Genomic DNA, 24008 nt, shown 5'->3' with positions numbered 1-24008 from the left:
AAAGAAGGAGAATAAACCAAAATTGCAAAAGATTGAAAAAGGAGTGAAGGATAAAAGATATTATTAGAATTGAGTTGTAAATATATACATAAATTAAAAACAAATGAAATATGTTAATGTTTATTGTTTTTCGGAGGCATTGGGTTTATTGGGAGGCTATTACTTCTATTTTGATATCCTTGTGGTAAATTATATGCAATCTGAGGTTTTGGAATTGCATTTTGCTGGAAAACTGTCGGATTTTGAGGAAATTGTGAATTTACATATGGAAAAATAATAGGGCGCATTGTCTGATTCATCTGTGGCATCGCTTGGTTAATCTGAGGTACTGCGGGGTTCTGTTGCTCAAAATGTTCACCATCATCTGATAATTGAGGATTTTTCTTCTTTCTTCCTCTCTTTTTTGGTTGATTTATATTGATGTTAGTCTGTCCTATAGGCATTCTCTGCGCAATTTGGCTCTGTTGCTGGCTAAATTTTTGTAATTCAAAGTATTGGGATTTTAGCCTGTCGGTTATGTCCTGTAACGATTTGTCGGCGGTTTTGTCCTTCTGAATGTTCGGAGGCAAATAATTTGGTGGAATAATTTGATTTGACTGAACAGGAAGTTGATTTGGACGTGGAACATTAACAGGATGACTTATGTTACTTTGTTGTGGCATCATAGGAGGTTTTGGCTGTTTTGGAATTTGGATTTCAGAAATCTTAGGTGTAAGATGGGAAATTGCAATTTTTTGTTGTGGGATATGTTGGTATTCTCGTTGGTTTGGTGGTTGAACTGGAATATTTTGCTTTTGTTGAAGATATTGATTATATTGTTGTTTTTGTTGAGAAAATTGTATCTGTTGGTATTTAATTTGTTTGTCATAAGTATTGTTTTGCTTTTGTTGCATGTTTTGCTTTGTATTTGATGGATTTTGTTTTATTTGTTGATTTTGTGAAGAAATCGGTTGAGAAGGAGTCAAACTTGACGTGATTGTTGGTGTTGATATTGATCTTTGTTGAGTTGAAGAAGAATTTACAGGATTTTGAGAAATTGTAGATTGCTATTGTTGTTGGTGCTGTTCTGGAGTTGTCTGTGGAACAATTTTAGGTTCTGGTTGTTTTAATTGCTTCTTTTGCTTTAGTTCTTCAATTACTTTTATCATCTCATCATTAATGAATGGATTTCTAGTATTTTGACGGAATTTCGGTGGTTGTGGTTCTGGTACAGATGAAGTGTTGATAAAAGAGGCTAATTTGTTCACAATTGGATAATCATTTAAAAGATTGCATGGCGTTTCGGATTTTGATGATATTTCTGTATTAATTTCAATTGGCTTGTCTAAAAAGTCTGATTTTTCTGTTACTTCTTCTAAAACTCCGCTGGCAAATTCAGCAATTTTCTCTGCTTTGAATTTCCAAACGCCTTGGAGATGTATTGGGCGATTTTCAACACGTAATTTCAATAATTCTTCTTGTAGTTGCTTAATTTCGTCATCAAGTTGCTTGTCTTCGAATTCTAATTCATGAATTTTTATTTTGTAATCAAATGTTGCAGAATCCTTTCGTATTTGTAGGTCAGCTTTGTCCTCCATAAGCTTTTTGAAACTTTCGCCAAAAATATTTCGCTTTTCTTTAAAATATGAATCAGTTTTTTCGATTTCTTGCCTAATTTCATTATTTTCATTGACTAATTTCTCTAGTTCTGCAGATTCTATTTCAATTAGCCTTTTTAGTTCCTCATCAGGTAATTTTTCTAATTCATTTTCCCAATTCGCATTTTTATTAGTAGCAAACGTAGAATCGAATAGACTTAATAACATTTTTTGATTTTTTAAATCAAGTTGAGCTGTTAATGGACCATTCGTAAAATCCATTTTGATGATCTCAACTTGAAATCTAAAAAATGAAGTCATAATGAAGTCTTCAATATCCAATAGATGTAATAATATGATATCTCTAACATTAACACAATTAAAAGTTTATTTTTTTGTAAGCTTTAATTTAAACTTGGAGAAAATAGCATGGAACTTATCTAATATGAGCAAATGTATTTGTTTATAAGTACAAATGATCACTATGCTAAAGTATTGATCAATATGAGAGATAATTTATCAAAAAGATATAAGTTTTGGTAACTGTTAGCAAACCATATATCAAAACTTCAAGGTATTTAATAATTATAGCACACTCATAAATTTACACTTTTATTTTTTTATACAGGCATGAATCCTGTTAAGAATGAAATAAAAGTCAAATTATCTAACTAATGATTATTTTGGATAGGGTTGCTAATTTGGCTGATCTTTTTGGATGGTCCAAATTTGAAAAAAAAAACCAAAGATCATCCTAAATTCAAGTTTTGGATTTTTCTTTTTCAATTTTTAAGGATGCACTTACCACTTTCTGACACTCTCTCAAAAAGAGATATACGGGTGTGAAGAGGCATAGAAAATAAAACCTTAAACAAGAAATTTGAGAGAATGTCAGAAAGTTTTAAAAGCACCCTTAATATATATAAAATGGAGTGTTTGGCATCAAATGTTGGTATTAATATGGAATGTTTATTCTTAAATAATGCCAACGTTACTATCATTTGATATTTTTTGCACCATGTTCAACTAAGAAGTTGATGATTTCTATCGAATTTTCTTTGATTGCAATACTAAGGGGGCATTCATTATTATTCAAAGAATTTCATTAGAAGATGATAAATATGAAAATAGAGAGAATCCAATAAAACAATGATAAATATGAAAAGATTGAGAATCTCATAAAATGATAATATATATGAAAAGAAAGAGAATTTCATAAACCAATGATAAATACAAAAAGAAAAAGAATTGCATATAATAATGATAAATATGAAAATAGAGATAATGTAATAAAACTATGATAAATATGAAAAGATTGAGAATTGTATGATACAATGATAAATATGAAAAGAAATGGAATGTCATCAAATGATGATAAATATGAAAAGAAAGATAAAGATATGAAACACATGATAAATGTTAAAAGAGAGATAATGTAATAAAGCCATGATAAATATGAAAAGAAAGACAATAAGTTTCATGTTAACATCAGAACCATGTTCAATTAAGAGTTTGATGATTTCTATCGAATTTTCTTTGATTGCAATACTAAGAGGGCATTCATTAATATTCAAAGAATTTCATGAAAAGATGATAAATATGAGAATTGAGATAATGTAATAAAAGAATGATAAATATGAGAAGAAAGGGAATCTCATAACACAATGATAGATATGAAAAGAATGAAAATTTTATAAAATGATAATATATATGAAAAGAAAGAGAATGTGATAAAACAATGATAAATATTAAACGAAAGAGAATGTGATAAAACAATGATTAAGGATGGGCACTCATAGGCTCATGACAGCATAAAAATGTTATTATCTCACAATATAAAAGGAATCATAGGAATCTACAACTATATCTATATTGTTGGAAGACTTCTTAATGTATCATGCATATAAGTTATATCAATAACTCCATTATGTTATATGATTGTAATCATATTTTCGTTTCATGTTCAAAAACATTAAAATCATACTAACTATATGAGTATTATATTTAGGAAGCTGATATATAGATATGATAAAATGCTAGGTTTTGTGATTAAGAATATATACTTATCTTTTAGAAAATAATACTTTTATAAAAAATTATATCTTATATAATCTAAAAATTTTGGACAATTAAAAACATTAATTAAAAATAGAAGGTGAAAGTGTTTATTCAAAGAAGGTGCAAGATTATGATGTTTTGAGGGTGAAATAAATTTAATAATTATTTATGTGATTTAAGAGTAATACGATCATCGGTAGCTTGAAGACCTCTCTTTATAGCTCTTAATGCCGCAAACTTTTTTTGAACTTGCTTTGAATTTTTGAATGCTTTGATTAAATCTTTTGTTGGATCATACATTCTGAAATATCTGTTCATCATTTCTGGCATTGTTGGTAAATTTAACCTGTATCTTATTGCTACAATCGTTTCAAACATACTTTCATTGAAATGCAATATTGTGACTGCCATCCTAATTGGCCAAGAAGCATGCCAATTAATATTTTTATTAGCAAGCATTGCTTTGATATGGTTTATCGATTCAACTACTTGAGTTGAATGAATCTTTTTTACCATATCAAAGATTTTTACGGTATCTTCGAGGAATTTTTTAAGTGTTTTTATAGCAGTTTTATTTTTTGCATATTTCCATGGTTTAATCATCTTGCATTTTTCAGGATCTGGACAAAATTTATGATTTCCGGCATAATGTTTAGCGGAATTCAACCATAAAAACTTCTTTGTTTTAATTGACATATGTGTGTCATTGAGAAGTTGCCTAAGCCAACGCAATAAATTCTTTGAAATGCTAGATAAGATTCTGAATTCTGGCAGTTTGAGCTTTTTCTGTATATTGTTAAGAAAATGTCCAGGATCTCTGTATTCTCTGATACCTTTGAACGTATTTTTGATTGTAGAAACAATTTTGACATCGCCATCATGCACAAAAAAATTTACACGTTTTTCATTATTCCAACGCTTCAGCATTCTTTTTAAGCCTTCAAATTCCATTTCATTTGATTTTCCGTTGAAATTACCTTTGAAATTTTTAAAAGATTTAGATATCACTTCCCAATCTACAATTTTTTTGAGTTTCTCTTCTACAAATTGTACATAGCAAAACATTGCATTTCTTCTCTGACTCCAAGAACCGTCAAACAAAAGTCCCGAACATTTTCTCATTCGAGATTTCCAATAATTAACAGATTCTCTGGCAACTTCTATGATAACACGACCAACCTTTTCTTGGACTCGATGAAATGTAGCTTCTGACGGAACTTTGATGTTATTCATCATGAATTGAAATTCTGATTGGCAAAATGTAGCGCCGCTCAATAATACAGATAGCACAAATTCAACAGTGTTGACGACATATGGCTCTACCCTATTTTTTCGCGCTTTGAACTAAGTTCTTTATACGCTTTGCAACTGCTTTTGTTCGCCGCGGCATGAAAAATGAAGAATAACTTGACGGTTTCTTGAACAAATGGTCGCACATTCAAATATTGTGATGTACGATCAGGATAAAAGAATGTTGTTGCCGTGAATTTAGAAAATAGCAAAATTTCAATTTACGCAATCGAGATATAACTTGATCGTTTGAGCGATAACCATGGCACCCATAGTATTAATGAAAGTACTCATACTTACAATTATTTTCTCCCATAGGAATATTGTTCAATATACTTCACCTATAGAGGAAATCTCGAAATAAAATCGAATTTTTTCAAAAATTACAAAAATCAATTTTTTACAAAGATGTTCGAAAAATAACATTATATACGCATCAAATCAAAGCATTATATGGAGCATTATAATTCTATATATGATTGTCCATCTTGCTGTTGTGCTATTTTTTTAAACAATAATTTCATTGTTGAAATTAAATTTGCAATTTCAGTAAAAATTGCGACCCATCATTTTGAATATAATTGAATTAATACATTTATTGTAAGAATATTATATACCAAATATTAGACTTCCACATGAATCCTGGTATGATATTATAAGTATTGCAAAATTAGAAAAAAATATGCTCATGATATACTAAAATTCATGTTTCAAGGTTAACTTATAAATAAAATAAGTTCGAGAAATGCATCACTAAATATTTGAGCTTGTGCACTATAATGCTATATAATAGTCTTCACTGTTTTTAATATATTGACTTTGCTAGACTTGATTTTTTTCATCACCCTAATGAGTGCCCATCCTTAAGATACCCAGCAATTTCATAGTTTCGATAATCCAATGCTGTACTAATCATGCTATTAAATGATTTACCATCTTCTATCATTTGCATAAAAATCTCTTTATTTCCGCCTTGAACAGCATATTCTTCGGAGTAAGAAGTGTATTTAGCTCCTAAATTTTTCAAGTAATTGAAACACAATTCTGATCCATATTTTATTGCACAGTCAAGTGGTGTGATTTGATAATCTATTTGCTTATTAATATCAAGATTTGGGAATTTATTCTTAAGATCATCAACTTTATCCCATGCAATAAAGTATAAAGGAGATTCTGTGGAATATAAATTCAGAATTTCTTATTCTTTCTTTGTAGGTTTGAAATTTTCGAATTTGAGACCTTGATAATGTAACAGTGTCGCTAGTTCCTTATTTTCTGGTTTGCTGTTGTATGAAAATTCGGTTGATACCTTTTGATAAAGTTCTGTTAATAATTTAATATCTTTAGAATGAATTCGTGAAATAATATCAATCAAATAAAGTGACATTTGGATAGATATTTTGTTGTTTGCAATGAATTCTATAATTTTTGAAGATGTTTGTAAAATATTAATGGAATTGACACCCCAAATCATTTTTGATGCTTGATCAGGGTATTCAAATACTTCAATTGGCTTAATGCTACTAAAATCACATTCAGTTTCATTTTTTGAGTGCTCTGAACTTGACATACTTCGACAAAAAAAATTATATCCAACTTTTATTTGGTGGTAATTTTTTTTGGATTTGAAGGCTGAATTACTGATTCTGATTCAACAAAAATTGCACGGTTTGGTTTTAAACTGCAGAACAAAACATTGTCAGTATTTTTTTTGAAAACAATTTGAAGAAAGACAACTCATATTGCGAATTAAAAAATGAGTATGTTATTTTGCTCCAACAAACTAGAACATCCCATAAAATAATCATACATTAGATAATATGCACGAAAATGTTTACATTAGAAACGAAATTTGAATAGGCTGCTAGTAATAGGTTCATTACTAAACCTTTACAGATTTTTGTCTCTACGATCTTGAGATACAAGGTGCATTTCTCAAAATTCATAGCTCGTGATTATAATTTTGCAGCAAATTTATTAATTGAATGCAAATATTTGATCTTAAAAATTCCAACGTTACGACTAAAATATTTGCTTAACGAAACTCTATTTATAATGAATAAACACTCTTTTTTATCTAATAAAATATTTATTTCAACATCTAAGATTTTACAATAACAAGAACATATCATTCCGATATATGCTTATCTTCAAAACTCTATTTAAAAAAAGATGCTATATTGCATATGCAGTAAAAATCAAGCTTTATAGATTGACACATTGAAATTTTACTTTGCACAAAACAATATACTTGTTCTAGTAAAATCTTTTAAACAATATATGATATTTGATGTGATACATGTCTAGACCAGAAATGGAAATATGAACATGAAAAAGACGAGTTATGAGAGTTGTTAAAAAAAGCGGTTATAATCGTCGTCCTTCTTCTCCATAAAACATATATTTAGCAAGTTCTAACTTTATTTGATTTGATCTTTCAAGACTAATTACACCCATATCAGTAATAGTATACTGTATGCTATTATACATTTTCCTAATTAAAGTCTCTGAATTTGAAAAAAAGTTATGTTGGACTAAGCTTCTTTCTCTTGATGGCAAAAAAGTGACGTTAACTTTACATGGAATATTGTCAGAAATAAAATAAATGGCGAAAGTTTTGAGCGAATCTCACTTCTCTCGCCTTGTTTCTGCAACAAAACGGCCAATTGAAGACATAAATGAAATTGTTGCTGCGTTACAATCATTACGCAGTTCGATTTCATTGAAATGGTTTGAACAATTTTCTGATTTTGAACCAGTAACATCCATGGTCGAAGTATGGAGACTTTTATTTCATCTTTCTGGACACTCAGAAGCAATCATCAGACTCAATTCTTATTCATGTTTAGGTGCAATTATTGTTACTATCGCGCCAATATTTCCCAAGGTAATTTCATCATCATTTTCACAAGCCGTACTAGAAATAGAAGTATCTCCGAATGTTTCCATTGCAATTATTAGTTGTTTTACACATTTAATTCACTTTATTGCACCAATAGAAGTCAATAATTTCATTCTTAATACGCCCGTGCTACATCATTTCGGAATAGATGTAAGTCAGTACATACAACATCTTCCACATATTGTTAAATTAATGGGACCTTTAGAAAAACAGTTCCATCAAGCATTACTACGCTCTCTGCTCATCTCATTCGGAAGAAATCCAAATCATTCATTCGTTGAAGTCGCAAATATATTAATTTCGATGAATCCAAAAATATTAATCCATGATACTTTGGAATTTTCACGATCTAACAACTTAAATCAAATCATTCTGGCTTTAGGACCCGAAATATTACAAAATCCTACCATTTACAATGAAGTTGTTTCGAATAATTACTTAAATGATTTTCTTAACATGTCTTTATCAGTTTTAGAGACAGAAACACAAAATCTCACTGATTTTGAACGTGCTTCATCTACTCTCGTGTTAATTGCAAGGAATTCTCCAGAGCATTTACAAAAAATTTCCGAAAAATGTTCAAAATTAACAATTCCTAAGCATTTGAGGAAATTCTATGTATTGCTACCTGTTCCTAAGGAAGAATTACTACCAGACGAAGCAGATCCAAGCAGTCTGGCCTGTGCAAAACTCAGAGCTTTGAAAGATTTCGTAATTAGAAACAATAATGAGGAAGGAAAGAAATTTGTAATAGACATATTAGTGGAGACACATAAGAAGGCCACAGGAGACATCTTCTGTGCATTTTGCGAAGCGTTTGGCGATCCATTTAACATTTTATTTACGATTTCAGATGAAAATTCCAAAAAACAGTTGGGAAATATTCTCAATTCAATTTTGAATATGGACAATCTCAACTGGGTACAACAAGATGCCATTGTAAAGTTATTTGACGTATTAGATGTGAATCAAGCTGCAACAGCCATTGATAAATACGTACCTCGTGCTCAGAAGCATCTCCTTGAGTGTTGCTTCTCATCACATGAATCCCTTTCAGCTAATGCAATTACGGTTTTGACAAATTTCACTACTCTGCTTACGATACATCAGATTGTAGCGGATATATATAAATATGACATGTTCAGCATCGATGTTGCCTTTAAGATATTGAAATTACTGAATTCTCTTCTGGCAGAATTCGGAATTTCGAAACCTCTTAAAGAGATCGCTCCAACTGTAGAAGAAATAATCATGTTATACGAAGACCCTAAGATTGCTTCCGAAGGTTTCCTTTATCTCGCAAGGCTTAAGCACGAATCGAAATCTGTCCCGGTAATTGCAAGGGCGGCTGACTGGATGAACGCAATATTCGCGTCATTCACACAACGAGAAATGCAGATGGCCTTCGATTTCAACCATTTGGAGATTCCAAATTATTTAACTTTGGTTGAAACGGATTTAGTGGCCAATATCCTCCCGACAACTTACGAAGCTGTTCCTGGTATCATAAACTGCTTCGAATACCTCATAAACTGCAAATTGATCAATATGCAGCTGATTAATCTGATGGCATACCAAATTTTGCACCTTTTCCCAAGAGAAGTCGCAGCCCTTTGTATGCTAAAGCTCGATACATCATCCCAGGAGTTTGTAAACCTTGCTTCCGCGATACTTACGATAATGAATTGGACATCAAGTATAGATTCAGCGGCAACATGCTGCGATTTCATAGTACAAGCTCCGAAAGTCATTGTAGAAGGTGCTGCAAAGAATGTTTCAGCGATTCTGGAGTCAGGAAGAGTAAAAACTGGAGATAATTTATTCAGATTTTACAGAATTCTTAGTTTGACTGACCATAACCTTGCTGAAGACCTTTGCAGTAGATGTAAGGAACAGTTGCCGTATGGAGAACGCGTTATTTTTGATTTAAAGAGAGGATTATCAAATGATGTCAATAGATACATATCTTCAACACCTTTTGAGGATATAAACATCAATGATGCCGATCTTTATACTTATATATCCGGAATTGATGCAAAAGGAATACTTTTTGTTGATAATTTTGAAAAATTATCTTCAAAGCATTGGAAATACATTGTTAAGAACTTAGAACAGTTCAAACCAATGATACAAGAATACATGGACAAGCACATCTACCAAATGAATCACTACATCGAAAATATTGATCCGACAAAAGAATTTTCTTTCGTTCCAGAGAAAGGAAGCAAGATTTCATCATTAGCGCCAAGACTATTGAACGGAACATTCCAGTTTAATGCTCCTTTACTGATGAATTTCTTCAGATTTTCTTTTATCAAAATAAAGGAAGATATTATTGGGCCAATACTCTACGAAGCCATCAGAAAGATTGATCATCCTGAAGTTGCCGATCTTTGTGGCTATATAATTGATTATTGCACCAGATATAACATTATTATCCCAGAAACAGCCGTTTTATCTCTTTTAGAGGTAAAAGACAACATTCTCATGAAGTATCTGATGAGATATGCTGGTAAATGCCCTTATAGCGACAAGATTCGTGACAAAGCAATAGAAATATTGAAACTTGACAAAAATCCGGACATTTTCGAGATGATTCAGTTCGGAAAATCAGTTTCTCTTGTAGATATCGCGTTCTATTTGATTGCACAGCAACAATTTGAAAATTATATCTACAAACACGGAACATCAAAGAAGAGCATCATCAAAATCACACAGACAGTCCAGAGATTTGACGTTCCGTTGGATACTCTTACGAATATTGCTGAATTTGTCATAGAAAATATCGAAATTCTCGGTGAGAAGCCAAAGAAGCTCCAGAGATCACTCAGACTATTAAGAATAGTACTATCAAGGATAGTTGATTCGAAGAACCAAGAAAAGAAAGAAATTATGGACGAACTCACCGCAAAACTCGAAAAATTAACGATGATAACCGCTGGAGATAGTTCTATGCATAACGAAATCGCTGGAATATTTAGCGAATCAATGAAAATTTCAGCACCAACGGATAAAATCATTAATTTCATTATAGAATCGGACAGTGGCCTTGGAGCCCATTCTCCTTACACAGCAGATATATTTACTATCTTCTGCCTTGGCCAATCCCTTACAAAAGCTTCGAGATATACAATGACATTATTATTTGAGTCGCAATTGCGCTCGGAACAAGTCATTGCAATGAGAATTTGTCTCTCAATGGTATCTAAGACCGCAAACAACTTAGCGTTCAATCTTTTCGCTTCAATTTTGCAGAATTTCTTAAAAGCGATTTCTCCAACCCCAGAAACCGAATCATTCTATTGGCCGTATCCAGAAATTGTCAGTGTAATTATCCATAGAATTATTTCCCACCCTAGATTTAATGAAGTAAAAGATTCCTTCCTTAAATCGGCTCTTAGTTCCGTAATTCCTCCTCCCAGCCTTGCTGCCCTTTCATCTCTCAGCGCCGCTTTCGGAGATATCATTCTCTGCCTTTCACCTCCTCAGCCACTCGCCGGTGAATACGCTGAAAAATTTGCCAGATACAATACTTCTCATCCTAACTTCAGTTCCATTTGCAAACCATTCACTGCATGGCAGCTGAAATACGCCAGGAACGAAGAAGATGCGACAAACATATGGCTGGAAGCAGTGAATACAAACCAAAAAGCATTTATTGCACGGCCATGTCTCCAAACCGCTATTGATTTGGCCGACTCAGTGGCCGCACGCTTTGATGCCGAGGAAAGCGCTTTCCTTCTTGTTGGAAAACTCGCTCTTCTCGATCATCCATTCCTTTGGACTTATCTCTGCATCGCTATGTACTTGAGAAGGTCTACTGATGATGCTGGACAAAGTATCCTGAAGTTGGCTGAAGACGTCGCTGATGCAATGCCTTCAAAAGAGAGATTTGAGGCAATTAAGAACTTATGCGAAGAAAAAGTTATGAAAGGTGCCCTTATTGCATCTAATTGTTAAATATGTTTTAGTTTTATTTATATTGCATATGTAATTTTTTTTATTTGTTTTGATTTTAGATGGATAATTTTAGTTTTATTCTATTTGAGGCAAAAATACAAAAAAGTTCATTATAAATTGCCATGTATAGTTTAAATATTGAACAATATTGATGTATTTAGCATCCCAAATGTTAAAATTGAAAAATTTCAGTGAAAAGATATTATTAATAGATTGTCTTACAATGATTTTCATTAAATATTAGCATGTTTTAATAATATTATATAGTACATTACCAAAAAAGGATTGAATTTGATTTCAATCCAAATTTTTCAAGATAAAATCTTCAAACACAAGTATAACGTCATGCACATCTTAATAATATCAGAGGAGAAGTTAAGATCTGAATTAAACACAATTTTGAGATTCTCAAAATATTGACATATTTGTTGAGAGATCTTTTTGGGATCACATGCTTGTAAACGTATATACATTATTATATCCGCAGGGATTCGTAATTGTACGTTAATTATTTCTCAATATGCATTCAATTAACACTATTATTTCGGATTTAGATCATCTCTTAAATTTAACATTTTCGAACTATAAGCGACAGGAAGAAGTTCATTTTGATTGGTTAAACACAATTTCATTCCAATTAAATTTATTTTCATCATCTGCTTCATCATTTAACTCCAATTCATCTCTAGACTCAAAAGATAATGATGAAAGACCTATTGGAGAACTTAGGAATTCAATAAACTCGCCAATCAAATCAGAGTTGAAACATAGCTTAAATAACTCAAAATCTAGCATTGAACGAAATAACCAAAATTCAAATTCTAACGTAAGTCGAGATCAAGAGAGTTCATGCTTAAGTACTAATAGTTTAAGCACTTCTTCAATTAAATTCATTTGTGATGACTCTATTTTAATTGAAACATCATCAGATGATGATAACACATTGGAAAATAACGAATTATATTCACCACCCGCATCTCCATTTGCACTTTCAGGTTCAGTTGAAGAATTAACACAATCAGCATATTCATTTCGAGAAGCATGGAAAGAAAAACTCAATGAAAAGAAGCAAGAAGTCAAGATTAAAAAGACATCTTTTAAGTTTGCATTCGAAGAAGCTGAAGAAGAGTCAGAAAACTATCAAATGTCCGATGATTGCGATGAAGGAAATGAATTCGAAGATGAATATGAGATGTATGAAAGGAATCCAATTGAAATTCACGGAAAAACAATTCCCCATTGGGCCAGAGGTGAACAACTTGAAAAAGAGCTCAAAAAACAATATCACATCAATCCTGACGAAATCTTCTTTGACTTCCCGATGGAATGTAATCTTGAAGAAATATTTGATAGAACAAACCAGAAGTGGGCAAAAAGAAACGAAAGTGGATACTGGGCTCATGATGGAATTACCAGAGAAGAAATTGAAAATTATTCAAAGACCAGATTCAAAAACATATGAATAAAAAGTGCGGCATTTTATTACTTTAGTTAGAGATATATTTGATTATGCTAAAAATTAACATTTTTCTATGAAAGAATCAATATTCTTTAACCATCATGAAGCCATCAATTTTCAGCATAGAATTTAACAAACAAACATGTGAGGACTATTATTTACTATATTATCATATACCAATTTTGAAATTTATTTCATATTTTTTATTAGATGGTAATGTAATGCTTTTTAGAGAGTATATTAATCAGCTTATTTTGGGTAATATGATATAACTATTATTTTATAGTAAATCTTATTCAAAACCTAAATATATTTTTATGACAATGGCTTTATTGAAATAATAGGTTTATTAATCATAATAAGAGGTACACCCATAAATTTTATTTTAAAAATGAAATTATTTGACCTCTTGGATAACATTCTGGATATTTTGAATTTCAGCTGCTAAATTCTGAACAGCTTCTGGGGAGAGATTGAATGCAAAAGCGCCATTCGTAGTAGTGATTTGGCATTTAACTGTAGGCTGAGCAGATGACAAGCCAAATTTAGAATCTGATGGAAGAGTCGAAACCCACTTGAAATCAACTAGTCCTGGATTTAGTGGGCAACATTGTGCATAATGCTGTTGAAGATTTACCATATTCTTTACGTAATATTCTTTTAATCCTTTCGTAATAACATTTTGTTCGACGAATTTTTCGTTAAGGAGATTTGTAAATGCTTCTTCCTCTAAGTGTTGTGCTAAAGCTTGACGAAGAACAGCTAATAATGCCTTGACAAGAGTTTCTCTCTGATGTGTGTCGAAATCTAATAACTTACTGTTGAGAGTTTCCTCTTTGGAGTAGCCCAAAACAACATCAACGACTGTTTTGATGATATTCTCTAACCGTTCTTCATCAATCGATTCCATTTCAAATGTCACTTTTTACGATAAATGAAGTAAAAGCATTTCTCGTATTTATCATCAGGTATAACAATATGTATGATGATGTATTCTATATAACTCATTATTTTTCATATGATTTCTTAATTATTGCACTCTATTTCGAATCTGGATTTTATGAAATAATTTTCTCATCTACAAGATCATGTAATATTTTCTTTCGAACCAAATTGTATCATATTAGAGCAATTAATCTCTGTAAGTCCTCAGGAATGGAAGAATCTGCTTAAATAAGTTATTGAATAGTGAATTCTCAATATAAATAGCCAAAACTAAATGTGTATTTTGAAACAAGTCTTTCAAAAATTGCATTGAGATCTTAGATTGAGTTCTTTGATATGATTTATTTAAAGATATTTTTAGTAAAAGCCTCATTGACAATATTATTTACAAAGTACTTAAAAGCAAAAGGTTAGAACGAGATGCTATTCAATTTTACACACGCAGAGTCTTAAATTAAATTGAGCAAGCGAGAGAATCAAAATTAAATTATAAAATAAACGTACATTTTTTGTAAACTGTGCTAGGATTTGATGGAAACTAGCTCAGTTGGAGATTTTCTACCATCTCATATACCAGATGAATCCTCCGATAAGAAATTCTCTACTAATTTTTCCACAATTAATGTTTTTCCAAGATTTATACATTTTATTAGCTTTAAAACTTATGAAAAACAAATTAAAAAGATTTTAATTTCAAACTCATCTGATAAAGCATTTGAGGCTTTACGTAATTTGCCCCAAAATTCACCATTTTCGATTCCTGAAAGCCAAATTTATATTGAACCTGGAAAATCAAAAACCGTACATATTATCTACTACCCAACTACTATCGGAGAATCAAAAATTTTACTTGATATAGATTCAATCACGAAAACGCAAATAAATATTACAGGAAATTGCTATGAATCACAAATTATTATACCAGAACAAAGCTCATACTTATGGAATTACAATATTCCTTTTGATAAAAGTCATACAATTCCAATAAAAAATATTGGAAATGATGAAGTTAATCTTACAATTTCATGCAATTACTCAAATGTTCATATCGAAAATAATCATCTATGCATACATTCAAATCATACCGAAAGCACTATTGTGAGAATTGATGAGATAAATGCAGAAATTTCAAATATTGAACTTTCACTTACAGATGTAAAACAAAACATCAGCATTAAACGAAAACTATCTATCACTAAGACCAATATAGATTCAAAGCCTAATGAAACAAATCAAAATGAAATCAATAATTGTATTTCATTGACAATTGAAGCAGAAGATAAAAAATCAAAGCAGTTAACAGAGCCCAAAGAAAACATTGCAATTTCACATGACGAAGAAGAATGTGAAATTGAAATTAAACCAAAAACATTGATTTTTCATCAAAACGAAGATGAAAATGATATTTTCAGAAAAATTCAGATAATATGTGAGAATGAGTTTCATATTGAAGGTCCAAAGTGGCTAAAATTCCCTATTTACATCCCATCCTCACGGTTTTTCAAAATTTATTTGAAAAAAATAAAAAGAGAAAAAGTTGCTGCACAAATTAATGCAATAACTAGAGGAAACTCTGCTTCAATCCCAATAATTGCATATAAAGGTATTAATTCTGTTGAATTTCCCCGCGAAGTTTGCTTAAAGTATTCTTTACAAAATGAGTTTCATGGGAAAATGAAGGTTACAAACACAGGTGATATCAATGCATTTGTTGTAATCACAGTTGATCAAAAGAATTCTAAATTACTACTTTCAACACCATCTGCAATAATTCCACCTCATTCATCACATTATTTCGAATTCACGATGAAAGGAATTCCTGAAGGATCATTACAATTTCCAATAAAAGCTTTTAGTGGTGATGAAATACTTAGACAACTATTGTCGGCATTAGATCCAAATAACTTTTTCTCCAAGATGTTCAAGAATATAAAAGTCTCTGATGAAATAGAATTTGCAGATAATTTTATAAAACAACTCGATTTACATGTTGTTTCAGAAGAGTTTGAGAATAGTTTGAGATATAATGATATTTTAGTTTATAATGAATCAATCACAGTTGCCAAGAAAGTATTTGTTAGACCAGAATCTTTGTCTGTATTGATTAATAACAGTTCCAAGTTTACAATTTCAAATTTATCATCAGATAAATTAAACTTCACATCATTTGCATTTAATCCATCAGTATCTGTATACCCACAATCAGGTATAATCATGGGATATAGTACAATCACATGTACTGTTGAATGTAAAGAAGAAGTTCAATCTTCAATTGAAATTCATACTAATGTGGGAAATTTCACAGTTCAAATATCATCAGAGGATATAAAACCTATTAGAATCAAAAAGGGTAAATATCAAGCACCATTTTCTATCAAAAATAATGAAATTAATTTCGGATTATGTGAAATACTCAAAACACGCAAGCATAATTTATGTATTAGAAATCTTGAAGATAAAGAAATCCAAATCATATTAAATTGCATATCAAATTTCACAAAAATACATAAAATTATCAAGTATCCCAAAATGTTAAAATTACAGCCATATGCAACATCCGAGTTTGTTATTGAGTTCATGCCAATACAAAAGGTTACTTATGAAGCAGATTTAGAATTAACTTTTAATAATTATTCAAAAAAGATTCATTTAACTGGAAGTGGAATTAAGAAGCTCCACGAGGAAGTAATAGGATGTGATATTGATAATATTACGTTCCCAACATCACAGATAAACACGACTTCTACAGCCACAATCAAAATCTTTAATAGAACTGAGAATAAATGCACTATTAATGCAATTGTTCCTTATCCATTCAAATCATCATGCAGTAATTTTGAAATAGAACCCAAGAAATATGTTAGGTTTCCAATAGAATTCACGCCAATTACATCTGGGTCATATAGCTCAGATATTATATTTGCTCCAAATAACTTACCACATTTTATGGTTTCAGTTAGCGGAAGAGCAACAAATTAATTGTTATTTTTCATGTTATTTATATATAAATATTAGATCGTATGAAAAAATTGAATTTTAAGTTATTGTTCCCTAAGCTATCACAAAGTTGATGATAATATCACATTATTATCAAACAATAATGACTAATCAAAATTGAGAATATTTAGTTAGCTGGTTATTAATACATTACTGCCAGAATTATATTATCCTTCATCGGAATGAACAATTGCAGCCACAAGTGATCGCAATTAAGAACTTTTTGTTATGATTGATAAATGTTCGAAGTTGGTTGGCTGTCTAAGGTATTTTTAAATATCGCTTACGCATAGATGAGAGTTGTAAGACTTGAAAAACCGAATTGAAGATTAAAATAAAAAAAAGACGATTTATTCTTTAGGACTCATGACAATATGCATTCTTTTTTTGATTTAATGTAATATATCGTGCATTATTGTTTAGTCGAGTGATTTAGGAACAGCACGGAGAGTAACTTCATATCCATCAGTTTTGATTCCAGCTTCGTTCAGAATGCTCTTAAGAACGCTTTGTGGTACATCAATCTTAACGATTCCATTTTTGCCCTGTGGTTTGTGGTCTTTTTTCTTGTCTTTTGTATCGTTAGATTTATTATTGCGGTTCTTATCTTTCTTATCTTTCTTCTCCTTTTTCTCCTTCTTGTCCTTCTTATCTACTTTGCCTGTTTTCTTTGAAGCCCTTTCCTTTTTAGCTTCCAATTTCTTCTTCTTGCTGATTTCATCAAGAGAGAGAAGAAGATTTGGATTAGCAGCAGTTGACTTGATAACTGGTGCTTCTTTGGCTTGTGCGGCACTGAACTCGAAAACAGGTTGGGTCATTACTGGTCGATGACTAAAAAACGGTTTATTTATAGTGCAATTCACTTTCATAAATTAAGACAGATGTCAACATAGCTAAGCTATCCAATGTATCTTTTAGAATATTACCATATGAATCTACTTCATCTTCCTTTGCTCTGAATAGCACTACTAAAATCAAAGTTTTGATATTCAATTTTGATTTCACATTTTTCGAGAATTATAACTTGGAAAAGTGATTTTATATTCAATAGAATTCATTAGATGCATCATCTGGATTGTTGTTTCTTTTGCGCTTCTGTCAAGCTTTGATTTTTATTTTTAATTTTTTTTTATGAGCAATAAACATTAAATTAACTTGAGTCTGGATTTTTCATGCAAGTTCCATATGTGGAGATATATCATGTTTCAAAAGAAAGGATATCTAATGAAATTGAGCCATTGGAAATGATTTCTTCTTAAGATTAAATATAATATATGTCTACTGCATTGTATAATATGTTTTATTGTTACTTTTAAACAAAACATAGTTATTGAATGAGCCAACTTATAAGAATTTGACTCATTCATGGAAAGGTGTGTAAATATTTAGCTCTTGACTAGGTCTGAATTTCATGTTAAACATCTTTTAATGATTTCTATAATATATTTTTTATTATACATAAATGACTTCATATTCACCTATTTAGGTCAGCCCGCTTATGATTTAATAGAAAAATTTATATTTGCCAAGAATAAAAGACTATTTATTCAACATGATTAATAATGGAGTAAAATAGAATTTGCTATCAAACAATTATATCTCTAGGCTATTATTTCGCGTCCGGAGTAATTTTAATGCGCTCTGAAGCCATGTTGACCATTTCATAATATTTCTTAGCATCTTCAATTTCTCCATCGACAGGGGTATATAATTGGATATCATCTGGTATTCTATCTTGGAATGTCAATAAATTAGGCTTTTCTTTTGCGTTTTTAGCCTTTGCGATGATTATTGGCTTTGGATCTTCTGGTTTTAGTTGAGTTAGAAGCCAATTCAAAGACTTAACACTCAACAATGTCTGACCAGGGCTTGAAAGATCTGGGAAGTAAAACGTGATAAAAACATTTTCGTATTCTGAATAAAGTTTTGGCCATTGCTTACGCGAAAGCCTCGAAGAATCAGCTACCACGAATGAATATGTAATTTGACTAAATGCTGTTGTCATGAATGTTTTATTCAAAGAATCTGCAAACTGTTGTTGTCCACGGTCTGGAAGCCCGTATATAACGCATGTTGCCTTTACCTGATTATTAAGTTTCTTCTGTTTGCTTTTCTTTCTGTCTACAACTGAGCCACCGCAACCCATTGAAGATTTTAGAAGAATCACGTTATTTTCAACACACCGAAGATTTTGTTCATATTATTATCTAGAATTAACAAGCGTTCAGAATATATGATTTTTTAATGTTCAATGTAACAATACGATAGAAATTGCTTTTTTCTGGTCCCAAAAATTTCGAATTTCTCTCCCCAAAATGTATACATGACTGGATTTAAAAGCGTTATATCTCAATGAATTTGTATAACAATTCGATTTGAATAGTAGAACTTTAGACGTAAAGTGGTGATGCTTTAATTCTGCAAGTTTTGTATATAATTTTATAGGGTAATCTTTTCTTTTTATCTTTATGGAAATAATATATTGCTTTAATATGACATATTACTGATATGCATGATAAGCACTTCATTGCGCTGAGTTTCCTATAGTAATGTTCTTTTTTTTTGATTTTTTGGGAATAATTTCTGGAAGTGTGCATATTTCAGTTTTCTAATCTCCTTTATGAAAGATGATGTATGTTGCATTCCGGCATATATGAAAAAGATATGGAAAGTTGAAAGTAATAACTTTAATAATAATTTTACTCAAAATATTATATATATTTATTTGTTTTCTGATAAGAGAGGCTCACCAGAAATAATTTCATCGTCAACATGATGGATGAGCTTGACTTCTTCTGTATGATCGACCCAGAATCCGAGGAATGTAGAGACAATAAGAAGAACAACACCAAACCAGCTGACGACATGCATCCAGGCTGTGTATCCCTTGAAATCATGAAGGAAAACGACACCAGCGATGACACCGATGGCGATTTGGCCGAAGTTGACAAGTTGTGACTTAACAGCACCGAAAACTCTTGCAATCCAAAGGCAGATGGATGAAGATGTAGCTGTGTAGCCGCAACCGATGATAAGTGGCCAAATGATTTCTTTTGTAGGGTGGAAGTAAGCGTCAATGTTAACCTTTGGACCATTACGAATGAAAGAGAAGATTTGTGAGTAAACTGTAGCTCCCAAAAGCTGGAACCAGACGCAGGCTAAGAAATCTGCCTGAACTTGGAAGAGTTTGAAGAAAACAGAGCCAAAACCGAATGAGAGAATTGAAATGAATGTCATCAGCATATCATACCATTTTGGTGTTGTGATTGTTGCTCCAGTATTAACAAATGGTGGAACGCATGTCAAGCCACAACCAATAATTGCAATGAAATGTGGAATTGTCTTTGCCCATGTAAACTTTTCATCCGGAAGGAAAAGAGATGCAAAGACAAGAGATGCTGTTGGGACAAGTGGCTGTGTAACTGTAACAATTGTAGAGGCGACTGTACGTTGACCAAGAGCAATCATTGAATGTGGGAAACCATATTGAAGGAGACCAAGGATCATTGATTTCCACCAGCATGTATCGCCGCGCTGCATTGATGCCCAGACAAATGCACGATACTTCTTTGATACACCAATACGGATGCAAAATGCAATGGTAATTGTAAGGAATGCAAATGTCATTCTCATAGAGATGAACATAATGTTATCATAAACCTTGTAGCCAAGTGTGGAAACTGCATATTGCGTACCGAACAAGAAGCAAACGAAAGCAAAGGCAATATATGGAAGAATATTAAACTTCTTTTTCTCTTCGTCAGCCATTTTTTTGTAAAGCAAACAAATGTCAGTTCAAAAATTGAAAGCTTTCAGATGGAAATGAAATGGTAAACCCCATCAATTAAAAATAGATTTTGGTTGAGTGAATTATGTTCAGTTTGCTAAAAGAACCTAATTTCATAATTTTTCGAAGAAGTCGATTTCTATCTTCAGATGAAGTTTACAACTATACAATTTTATTCTCCATTTTTCTTCATTTATTCTGCCAATTAAATTCTCAAAGATCAAGCTTGCAACTGAAAGTTCTGGCAAAGTATGTGACTTTAAATTAAGATCTTGATTTAGTTCATTTGAACTCATTGATATTTAATAATCTGATCATGCAACTTATAATTGGGCACCATGGAGAAACTTCTTGACTTTTTGTGATAAAAACAGTAATATTATCTAGCATATTCTTGCGATATCAGTGAAATTCTTACATGATTTAAGGGCTCACTGCCTTAGTTTACAACTATTCTATGATAGAATTGATATTTTTATGAATAAACTTAAATATAGCATACATTGATAATGCTCTATCTTTTCATTGTTTCAAAATCTAAAAAAGATCTCTGGAAGATGACTCAGGATGTAAATAACGTTATTTTTTTGTAAACTAATGCGGTGATCCCTTAAGAAATAGGTCAAACTAGATCAGGTGAATCAAATAATCTACATCCCAACAAAAAAATCATTATCATCAATATCGCATATAAAAAACATTTAATACAAACATATAAAAAAATTAAAACAGAGATTCAGTATCATATGGTTCTATCATATCCAATCTCTTTTTCAGTTCCTTCTTACAGAATGGCTTCCAAAGAGGAATCAATGAAAGAGATTTTGCAAATTTTTGATCTTCATCTGCTCTATCTTTGCACCAAATCAAGAAGTCATAAGATATTGATGTTATGAAGAGATTTGTTGGCTTTGTTGCTTCACTTATCAAAGGTGGAACAACTATTTGCGTCATTACTTCCATAAGTGAAGGAACTTCGATTGCAGCCTTTGCTAAACTCATTGCTGCACGAACTAATTCTGTAGACTCTGCGTTTCGGTAGAAAATATTAAGGATAATACCAGGAATATATCCATCTTCAATATGTTCAACAATTACGTGATCATATGCTATCATTTTTAGTATAATATAAGTTGCAGCAACACGTAATAAGCTTCCTTTATCTTTGAAATCATCCATTATGTGAAGAGCTGTTAAATAAAAATCTCTAAAATAAGAATATGTTTCTGCATTATATAAATCAAGAATCGTACATAATCTTTCCTCTATAGCAAATTTATGAGCACCGTCAATCGGTTTCAGCACAGCTTGAATAACTTTTTGGCATCGAAAAGATTCAGCTAAAATTGGACAATGTAATGATAATCTAACTAGCTTAAGTAATGTTGTATATCTATATGTATTATAATCTAAGTAAGGGTCGCCTTTAGGCTGAGTTCCACTGATTTCGGTTGCAATAACCTCGGCAAATCCAATGCTGTTAAGCCAGTTATGTGTAGATTCCATTTCAGCTTCGTTTTTAAGTATGCTCTCGAAGAATGATTGAGAGCAATAGTTCTGAAGAATATTCAGAAATTGAACAATGTATCCACACATGTTCGGAAACTCCTCTGTAACTGTATGAAGAACGATATATGTAATATTGACAAGACGAATGAGTAATTCATGATCTGGTTGAATCGAAATAAGAATTTCGAAAGCATAATAAATCAAATTGGGGCTTTTAGCAACAGATGTTGTAATCACAGGGTTTTCCATCTTTAATACGGAATATAAAACAACTCCATGAATTTTGTCATCTTTTGTTAAGACAATAGATAGTATTTCATCAATATTCTTACATAAATAGTTAATTACTACGTTGTCAGTATCGTGAATTGCTTTGAATAATGAAGGATGTTCGGAGAAAGATGTGATTTTGGTATTTTCTTTAACTAAATTTCTGATTGGAGTATCTTTTATCTCTTTTGGCACTTCAAATTTAACTCCAGGAATAGAAGACAAAATTGTTTTCTTTGGGGGAGGCTCTTCTACCATCGAAAATTTAAAATATGATAAAAGACGATAAAATTTTTGACGTCAAAGTTTGGATCCAATCTAGAAACATAATGCAATCCATTTATCGAAAAATATATTAACCTTAATATCAGGTCAATTCCGATTAAAAAGTTTACAACTTTTCAATTTTATTTGTTTTAGAAAATATAATTAACTATTTGCAGCCGTTCTGATTACGATCAGAATGGGCAAATAGCGAGCTGCATGAGATCAAGAATAAGAACGAAAGATTACAGTTTTCTAAAATTTTATTAATAGCTCGCAACAAAAATATTTTCAATTTATTACTAAAAAGCATTCAATTACATGGATTCCTTTAAAAATTACCAACAAAATCCATCTATCTTGCTTAATAGGCTGAATTTGCAGTTAACAAATCTCCAAAATGATCTAATCAGACTTCAAAGGCAACAATTATCCGACGATTCGACGACTTGTGGTGCATATGAAAATGTTCCATTCACAATTGATGAATATGAATACATGAATTATAAAAGCAAAAAATGGATAAAGATTTTTGAACACAATTCCAATTACGGCTTTTTCTCGCCCCAAAATGTCACATTTAGCACAAATCCTAAATTATACAGCATTCTCAAATTGATTCCCAAATTAAAAAGGCCTGATATGCGCTATTCATTTATTCTTCGTTATCCTGGACACAGTGGAGAGAACATTTTTAGCCAACTGAAAACACCATTTGGAATATACTCATCAAAAGAAGAGATGGGACTAATTACTGATCCATCGTCAGCTTGGACAGGCGAATATTGGAGAGGATTGATGCTAAGTAATGATAGTAATACTTATATGCATTGTTCTAGCAGCGATCTTTGGCATGCTGCTATTGGAGCTTATACCACATACAGATCAACTTATGAATTTCCTGGGCCATGGGTTGTGGATAAAGCACAAGGTGTAAATTACGCTTTTAATACAGATAGAGTTATCTTATGGATGGAAATCAGAAGCTTT

The 24008-nt window shown here is 31.4% G+C and overlaps 9 protein-coding genes across 9 annotated transcripts, besides 3 other annotated features; 3 read left to right on the top strand and 6 right to left on the bottom strand.

Moving 5' to 3' along the window:
• Window positions 1-104: 104 nt before the first annotated feature.
• Window positions 105-1874, bottom strand: TVAGG3_0512540 (uncharacterized protein; the record flags this gene model as incomplete). The annotated part of the gene is made up of 1 exon (XM_001329208.1): window positions 114-893. The coding sequence occupies one exon, from the start codon at window positions 891-893 to the stop codon at window positions 114-116; it is 780 nt and encodes a 259-aa protein (XP_001329243.1).
• A 492-nt stretch (window positions 1875-2366) lies between these two features.
• Window positions 2367-2489: a mobile genetic element.
• Window positions 2462-2494: a mobile genetic element.
• Window positions 2495-3360: 866 nt separating this feature from the next.
• Window positions 3361-5788: a mobile genetic element.
• Window positions 5789-7516: 1728 nt separating this feature from the next.
• On the top strand, window positions 7517-11904 carry TVAGG3_0512500 (armadillo (ARM) repeat-containing protein family; the record flags this gene model as incomplete). Its single annotated transcript, XM_001329205.2, has 1 exon — window positions 7531-11787. One exon carries the CDS (start codon window positions 7531-7533, stop codon window positions 11785-11787), a length of 4257 nt encoding a protein of 1418 aa, XP_001329240.1.
• A 402-nt stretch (window positions 11905-12306) lies between these two features.
• On the top strand, window positions 12307-13310 carry TVAGG3_0512490 (inner centromere protein, ARK binding region-containing protein; the record flags this gene model as incomplete). The annotated part of the gene is made up of 1 exon (XM_001329204.1): window positions 12308-13249. One exon carries the CDS (start codon window positions 12308-12310, stop codon window positions 13247-13249), a length of 942 nt encoding a protein of 313 aa, XP_001329239.1.
• A 333-nt stretch (window positions 13311-13643) lies between these two features.
• On the bottom strand, window positions 13644-14156 carry TVAGG3_0512480 (COMM domain family; the record flags this gene model as incomplete). Its single annotated transcript, XM_001329203.1, has 1 exon — window positions 13644-14156. One exon carries the CDS (start codon window positions 14154-14156, stop codon window positions 13644-13646), a length of 513 nt encoding a protein of 170 aa, XP_001329238.1.
• Window positions 14157-14687: 531 nt separating this feature from the next.
• TVAGG3_0512470 (uncharacterized protein) lies at window positions 14688-17349 on the top strand (the record flags this gene model as incomplete). Its single annotated transcript, XM_001329202.1, has 1 exon — window positions 14723-17170. One exon carries the CDS (start codon window positions 14723-14725, stop codon window positions 17168-17170), a length of 2448 nt encoding a protein of 815 aa, XP_001329237.1.
• A 168-nt stretch (window positions 17350-17517) lies between these two features.
• On the bottom strand, window positions 17518-18032 carry TVAGG3_0512460 (uncharacterized protein; the record flags this gene model as incomplete). Its single annotated transcript, XM_001329201.2, has 1 exon — window positions 17608-18006. One exon carries the CDS (start codon window positions 18004-18006, stop codon window positions 17608-17610), a length of 399 nt encoding a protein of 132 aa, XP_001329236.1.
• Window positions 18033-18400: 368 nt separating this feature from the next.
• TVAGG3_0512450 (uncharacterized protein) lies at window positions 18401-19470 on the bottom strand (the record flags this gene model as incomplete). Its single annotated transcript, XM_001329200.1, has 1 exon — window positions 18798-19334. The coding sequence occupies one exon, from the start codon at window positions 19332-19334 to the stop codon at window positions 18798-18800; it is 537 nt and encodes a 178-aa protein (XP_001329235.1).
• Window positions 19471-19721: 251 nt separating this feature from the next.
• Window positions 19722-20993, bottom strand: TVAGG3_0512440 (inner membrane transporter family; the record flags this gene model as incomplete). Its single annotated transcript, XM_001329199.1, has 1 exon — window positions 19910-20956. One exon carries the CDS (start codon window positions 20954-20956, stop codon window positions 19910-19912), a length of 1047 nt encoding a protein of 348 aa, XP_001329234.1.
• A 69-nt stretch (window positions 20994-21062) lies between these two features.
• Window positions 21063-23024, bottom strand: TVAGG3_0512430 (uncharacterized protein; the record flags this gene model as incomplete). The annotated part of the gene is made up of 1 exon (XM_001329198.1): window positions 21699-23012. One exon carries the CDS (start codon window positions 23010-23012, stop codon window positions 21699-21701), a length of 1314 nt encoding a protein of 437 aa, XP_001329233.1.
• Between the last annotated feature and the right edge of the window lie 984 nt (window positions 23025-24008).

This window comes from Trichomonas vaginalis, chromosome II, assembly GCF_026262505.1.
Source record: "Trichomonas vaginalis G3 chromosome II, whole genome shotgun sequence".
NCBI lineage: Eukaryota > Parabasalia > Trichomonadida > Trichomonadidae > Trichomonas > Trichomonas vaginalis.
This window is presented reverse-complemented; position numbering and strand designations above follow the sequence as displayed.